Source organism: Tachysurus fulvidraco, chromosome 3 (genome assembly GCF_022655615.1).
Source record: "Tachysurus fulvidraco isolate hzauxx_2018 chromosome 3, HZAU_PFXX_2.0, whole genome shotgun sequence".
Classification (NCBI taxonomy): Eukaryota; Metazoa; Chordata; class Actinopteri; order Siluriformes; family Bagridae; genus Tachysurus; species Tachysurus fulvidraco.
The window spans coordinates 1,812,821-1,820,320 of NC_062520.1; the positions used below are offsets into that span (position 1 = coordinate 1,812,821).

Genomic DNA, 7,500 nt, shown 5'->3' on the forward strand with positions numbered 1-7,500 from the left:
GAAACAATGAGGTTCTCATGAGGAAGTCACAGCCATAAAGGGCTACCTGTGTGTGTGTGTGTGTGTGTGTGTGTGTGTGTACCTGTAGGCAGTGAGCAGTAGTTGATGTGTGTTGCTCAGGTTGTGCAGGCGTTTACGGTAGTTTCTCAGTGTGCTGGTCAGTTGTTCCTCTCTGGACCGATACGACACTCGCACTTCCTTCAACATGGAGTCCACGTACTCCTTCAGCTGCACGTCTGTATCACTGTGTCTGCGCACACACTCCTGTACACACAGACACACACACACACACACAACGCTAACTGATGATAAACACGTCTTTGTGTGCCTTCCTTCGTGTCTGTAGTCTACTGTAATAAACAGTAACAGTGATAAATCCATCTGATAGTTAATACACTTCTATTCTACACTAACAGTTTATTATATAACAACTTTAACAAACCAAGAAAATAGCTCAAATGTTGTAAATCATGTCATAACAGCTGACGGATCCGAACACCTTCAGGTGGGATGGACAAAAACCCTGCTGCTTCCTATGACTCCAAAATCAGTGTGACAAATATGAAGGCAAAGATCTAGAGGAAAGATCTTTTCAGTTGCTCACAATATGACCAAGTTCAGCACAAGAGTCTCAAATCAAATATGGCTTCCGTTATCTGCTTCTCAAGAGCCGAGCGGTCCACAGTGCTGTGGGAATCACAGGACCAGGAGACGAGTAGTTTACATCCTTATTGATGGAGATGTCTGACCATCTGCCTGAGCAACGGAAAAGAAGCTCTTTACAAAACGCACAAGGTAACAATCGCACTGCTGAGTTTTATCTCATCTTCTGCACCCTGGTGGCTGAAATTAAGTAGAATGAACGAGTCCTCATTTCAGATTACTGCAGAGAACAGCGTGAAGAAATTTAGGAAATGGCCTTCAGAGACGATTCCCTAACGACGGAGTTCCTTCTCAATCAAGCTTCTCTGGGAAAGAACACCACGTTACTTAACATGGACTCGTGGACCATGATGGTGTACAGAACTGTTTTCACCACCACTCCATGTGTGAGGGTTAGATGGTCAACCTCTGGGACTTGGGAGACTATAATACCAAATTAGTGACATTAGGCACAAGATCTCATCCTGTTTAAACCATTTAATGTTAGATCCATTGAGAGCTCAGCATAGGAGTAACTTTGTGAGTGTTCCACCAGAGGAGCAGGTCTTACCCTCAGTGTCTTGCTGCTATAAAGGATGCTGCTAAATATAAGTACATTCAGGAGACCCTGAGTTATGGGTACAGACATTTATCTGCCTATCCAAGTCTCCAGCTTTACCCAGATTCATCCTTGTGCTTAAGACGATTGTGGACGATTGTGAGCTTGTACTGTATTAATTATGGTGGTCTTTGCCAAGATGTCCCATTACCTCTCGCCACTGGTGTCGCACTGGAGCTTGACCTTTAATCATAAAGAACCTGGAACTCAGATTCCCATCACTGGACTTGTCCCCATGATTCATAAGAACCGACATCCTATATAAAGTAAATGATGTAACACAGATTCTAGTTCACTTCGCATGACATCACCACAGGTTGCTATCAGCGGATCACTAGCTTCTGGACTCCTGCTTAAGAGCAACACAGCTTATTGTGTTCCAGCCGAGGATGTTCTACACCCGAGATCACGTCGACTACAATTATCAGGAGCCCATCTGTGGAACATAATGAGCTTGTAGTGTAGTTCTGCAAATGATCCAAAATGAGTGAATTGTCTTAGACCTGCGACACCACCCTGTTCCCTCCACACCACCCTGTTCCCTCCACTGGCTTCTGGTAGCTTCACGCAATAAATTCAATACACTGATGCTTGCCTACAAAGCCAAATATGGACCAGATCTTTTTCACTCCTCAAACTGCATCATGCCTCCTCAGATCTTATAGCACTTCTCAGCTGGTCCCACCATCTCCTGTTAGTTACAATATAAGAAGCATAAATGCTGTACTGTATTTCCTACCAACAGAATGTTTACACTGATGGTGTTCATGTATTCACTGATGGAGACTTCAAGGTACCTTTAATTATCGTTCTGGATTAGAGAGTCTGCCAAATGGAAATGTAGCATACAGCATATAGGAGGCTGTGTGTGTAGTGTATAGAGTAGATAAAGCAGGATGTGTGTGTATGTGTGTGTGTACCGTGATGTCGTGTATGTAGTGTGTGAGGCGAGATCTATACTCCTGATTCAGCTCCTTCAGTTGATTCTGTAGTTTAGAGTTTTCAGCCTCCACCTCCTTCAAATAATGCTGGGAAACAAGGAGTGTCTACACACACACACACACACACGCATGCACACACGCACAGACACACACACATATATACACACACACATACACATGCGCACACATATACACACACACACACACACACACACACACACACACACGTTATGTGACAGTCAGATATTTTTAATAAACATCAGTGTCTTTTAATGAAAGTGAAACTAAGCTGCACTGATATCTGACTACACACACAGTCTTGGTGGAGAAAAGTCCCCACAAGGAGACGAATACATGACAGAGTCGACCTTCTGGGGACATACAACTGGAAACCTGCTCGTTTATAAACTCCAGCTTTTATATGTTAAGAGAAACATGAATTAAGCTGAACTTAGACTGAGGTGTAAAATTAATTAGCTGCTTTAATCATTACACCAGTTACACAAGGTTATTAAATCAAACCCAAAACTCTTACAGCTGACTGATGTGCAAGATCCTGTTGTGTGTTTCGGATCGCTCTCTTATTCTCCTGCTGGTCTTTTCCCATAGATGCACTGACAACACACACACACACACACACACACACACACACACACACACACACACACACACACACACACACACACATATACAGACACACACACACACACACACAGACACACACACAGACACACACACACACACACACACACAGACACACACAAACACACACACAGACACACACAAACACACACACACAGACACGCATACAGACACACACAGACACACACACACACAGAGACTCAGACACACAAACACACACACACACACACACACACACACACACACACACACACACACACAGACACACACACACACAGACACACACACGCACACACAGACACGCACACACACACACAGACACATACAGACACACACACAGATACACACACACACACAGACACACACAGACACACACACACACACAGACACACAAACACACACAGACACAGACACACACACAGTTTTACTATAAAGTCATATACAGTAAACATTTGAAGTGTTTGTTCTTGTGCACCTCACATTTTCTCCTCAAGTTGGTGTTGTTGTTCTTCATAACTCTTTCTCATTCTCTCCAGCTCCTCCCTCATCTCATACTGGGCCTTCTACACACACAGACACACACACACACACACACACACACACACACACACACACACACACACACACACACACACACACACACACACACACACACACACAGTACTGTAGTGAACACTGACCCTACATACACACTAGCAGGTGAACTGTTGCTCATGTCACCTAAATAACACACTGCTCAGTGTGAAGTTCACTTGTGTGCTTTATACTAACTGTATTTTCAGATTAAACTTATTAAACCTTATAATGTGCAGGTGCATCTTAATAAATTAGATTGTCGTAGGAAAGTTCGTTTATTTCAGTAATTCAACTCAAATGGTGAAACTAGTGTATTATATAAATTCAGCACAAATAGACTGAAGTTTACAGTGTCAGTCCAGAGTTAAAGTGACAATCCCAGAGTTAAAGTGACAATCCCAGAGTTAAAGTGTCAGTCCCAGAGTTAAAGTGACAATCCCAGAGTTAAAGTGTCAGTCCCAGAGTTAAAGTGTCAGTCCAGAGTTAAAGTGTCAGTCCAGAGTTAAAGTGACAATCCCAGAGTTAAAGTGACAATCCCAGAGTTAAAGTGTCAGTCCCAGAGTTAAAGTGTCAGTCCAGAGTTAAAGTGTCAGTCCAGAGTTAAAGTGACAATCCCAGAGTTAAAGTGACAATCCCAGAGTTAAAGTGTCAGTCCCAGAGTTAAAGTGTCAGTCCAGAGTTAAAGTGTCAGTCCAGAGTTAAAGTGACAATCCCAGAGTTAAAGTGACAATCCCAGAGTTAAAGTGACAATCCCAGAGTTAAAGTGACAATCCCAGAGTTAAAGTGACAATCCCAGAGTTAAAGTGTCAGTCCAGAGTTAAAGTGTCAGTCCAGAGTTAAAGTGTCAGTCCCAGAGTTAAAGTGTCAGTCCAGAGTTAAAGTGTCAGTCCAGAGTTAAAGTGTCAGTCCAGAGTTAAAGTGTCAGTCCAGAGTTAAAGTGACAATCCCAGAGTTAAAGTGACAATCCCAGAGTTAAAGTGTCAGTCCCAGAGTTAAAGTGTCAGTCCAGAGTTAAAGTGTCAGTCCAGTGTTAAATTGTCAGTCCAGAGTTAAAGTGTCAGTCCAGAGTTAAAGTGACAATCCCAGAGTTAAAGTGTCAGTCCAGAGTTAAAGTGTCAGTCCAGAGTTAAAGTGTCAGTCCAGAGTTAAAGTGTCAGTCAGTGTTAAAGTGTCAGTCAGTGTTAAAGTGTCAGTCAGTGTTAAAGTGTCAGTCCAGAGTTAAAGTGTCAGTCCAGAGTTAAAGTGTCAGTCCAGAGTTAAAGTGTCAGTCCAGAGTTAAAGTGACAATCCCAGAGTTAAAGTGACAATCCCAGAGTTAAAGTGTCAGTCCCAGAGTTAAAGTGACAATCCCAGAGTTAAAGTGTCAGTCCCAGAGTTAAAGTGTCAGTCCAGAGTTAAAGTGTCAGTCCAGAGTTAAAGTGACAATCCCAGAGTTAAAGTGACAATCCCAGAGTTAAAGTGTCAGTCCAGAGTTAAAGTGACAATCCCAGAGTTAAAGTGACAATCCCAGAGTTAAAGTGTCAGTCCAGAGTTAAAGTGACAATCCCAGAGTTAAAGTGACAATCCCAGAGTTAAAGTGTCAGTCCCAGAGTTAAAGTGTCAGTCCAGAGTTAAAGTGTCAGTCCAGAGTTAAAGTGACAATCCCAGAGTTAAAGTGACAATCCCAGAGTTAAAGTGACAATCCCAGAGTTAAAGTGTCAGTCCCGTGTTAAATTGTCAGTCCAGAGTTAAAGTGTCAGTCCAGAGTTAAAGTGTCAGTCCAGAGTTAAAGTGTCAGTCCAGAGTTAAAGTGACAATCCCAGAGTTAAAGTGACAATCCCAGAGTTAAAGTGTCAGTCCCAGAGTTAAAGTGTCAGTCCAGAGTTAAAGTGTCAGTCCAGAGTTAAAGTGTCAGTCCAGAGTTAAAGTGTCAGTCCAGAGTTAAAGTGTCAGTCCCAGTGTTAAAGTGTCAGTCAGTGTTAAAGTGTCAGTCAGTGTTAAAGTGTCAGTCCAGAGTTAAAGTGTCAGTCCCAGAGTTAAAGTGTCAGTCCAGTGTTAAAGTGTCAGTCCCAGAGTTAAAGTGTCAGTCCCAGAGTTAAAGTGTCAGTCCAGAGTTAAAGTGTCAGTCCAGAGTTAAAGTGTCAGTCAGTGTTAAAGTGTCAGTCAGTGTTAAAGTGTCAGTCCCAGATTTAAAGTGTCAGTCCCAGAGTTAAAGTGTCAGTCCAGAGTTAAAGTGTCAGTCCAGAGTTAAAGTGTCAGTCCAGAGTTAAAGTGTCAGTCTAGAGTTAAAGTGTCAGTCCAGAGTTAAAGTGTCAGTCCAGAGTTAAAGTGACAGTCCCAGAGTTAAAGTGTCAGTCCCAGAGTTAAAGTGTCAGTCCAGAGTTAAAGTGTCAGTCCAGAGTTAAAGTGTCAGTCAGTGTTAAAGTGTCAGTCCAGAGTTAAAGTGTCAGTCCAGAGTTAAAGTGTCAGTCCAGAGTTAAAGTGTCAGTCCAGTGTTAAAGTGTCAGTCCCAGTGTTAAAGTGTCAGTCAGTGTTAAAGTGTCAGTCAGTGTTAAAGTGTCAGTCCAGAGTTAAAGTGTCAGTCCAGAGTTAAAGTGTCAGTCCAGAGTTAAAGTGTCAGTCCAGTGTTAAAGTGTCAGTCCCAGTGTTAAAGTCTCAGTCAGAGTTAAAGTGTCAGTCAGTGTTAAAGTGTCAGTACAGAGTTAAAGTGTCAGTCCAGAGTTAAAGTGTCATAGTGCAAAAAAAAGTTTGTGCATAAAAACAGTGAAGATGGAGGGAGAGGTCCAGTACTAGATCCTGGGTGTTTCCTAGTTTAAACTCCGAATGGTCTGAGGGAAGAAGCTTCTCCTCATTCTCTCTGTGTTTGCTTTCAGGGAGCGGAAGCATTTCCCTGAACGCAACAAAGAAAAGAGCCCATTGTTGTGATGCTGAGATCTTTTACAATGTTCCTGGCTCTGTTCTGGCACCGCGTGCTGTAGATGTCCTGCAGGTCAGGGAGCTCAGTGTAGATGGTACGTTCAGCTGACCGCACCACCCTCCGGAGGACTCGCCTGTCCTGCATGGTGCTGTTCCCGAACCAGGAAGTGATGCTACCTGTCAGGAAGCTCTCAATGGTGCAGGTGTAGAAGGTCTTTAGCACCTGAGAGGGTAGTTTGAAGTCCCTTAAGCGTCGCAGATGGTACAGACGCTGCCGGACCTTCTTCACCAGGGTGTTGATGTGAGAGGACCAAGACAGGTCCTGTGTGATGTGGACACCCAGGTATCAGAAACTGTCCACTCTCTCCACTGGGGTCCTGTTGATGTTTAGTGGTTGGTATGACCGCTTATGAACATTTCATAAGACCAATAAAAAACATTTTAGTGAATTGTCGGCCTTCTGGAAAGTTTGTTCTTTTACTGAATATGTACTCAATACTTGGTAGGAGCTCCTTTTGCTTTAATTCAGCGTGACATGGAGGTGATCAGTCTGTGGCACTGCTGAGGTGCTGTGGAAGCTCAGTGACCTTCAGATCATCTGCATTGTTTGGTGTCGTTTCACATTTTCCTCTTGACGACAGCTCATAGATCCTCTGGTGAATTTACTGGCCAGTCAAACAAACCAACACCTCGGACATTTAACCAACATTTGGTGCCGTTGCCATGTGAGCAGGTGCCAAATCCTGCTGAAAAATGACATCATCATCTTTCCCCAAACCATCACAGACTGTGGAAACTCAATTCTGGACTTCAAGCAACTTGGGCTATGAGCTTCTCCACCTTTACTCCAGACTCTAGGACCTCGGTTTCCAAATGAAATACAAAACTTGCTCTCATCTGAAAAGAGGACTTTGGACCACTGGACAGTCCAGTTCTTCTTCTCCTGAGCGCAGATAAGATGTCTCTGAGTTTACTGCAGAGGTGTTCCTACACACACACACACACACACACACACACACACACACACACACACATATGCGCACACACACACAAACACACACACACACACACACACACACACACATACACATACACAAACACACACACACACACACATACACACACACAGTCACACACATACACATACACACACACACACACACACACACACACACACACAGTCAC

The 7,500-nt window shown here is 43.4% G+C and overlaps 1 protein-coding gene across 1 annotated transcript in view; it reads right to left on the reverse strand.

Annotated features, from left to right (window-relative positions):
- LOC125140818 (coiled-coil domain-containing protein 78-like) overlaps nt 1-7,500 on the reverse strand; it is a 15,519-nt gene that overhangs the window by 5,058 nt on the left and 2,961 nt on the right. The window contains exons 6-9 of the mRNA XM_047810751.1: nt 3,325-3,407; nt 2,738-2,816; nt 2,182-2,307; nt 83-264 (exon numbers count right to left, since the gene is read on the reverse strand). Coding sequence (XP_047666707.1) covers nt 83-264; nt 2,182-2,307; nt 2,738-2,816; nt 3,325-3,407 — 470 coding nt within the window. The remainder of the gene's footprint in view (nt 1-82; nt 265-2,181; nt 2,308-2,737; nt 2,817-3,324; nt 3,408-7,500) is intronic.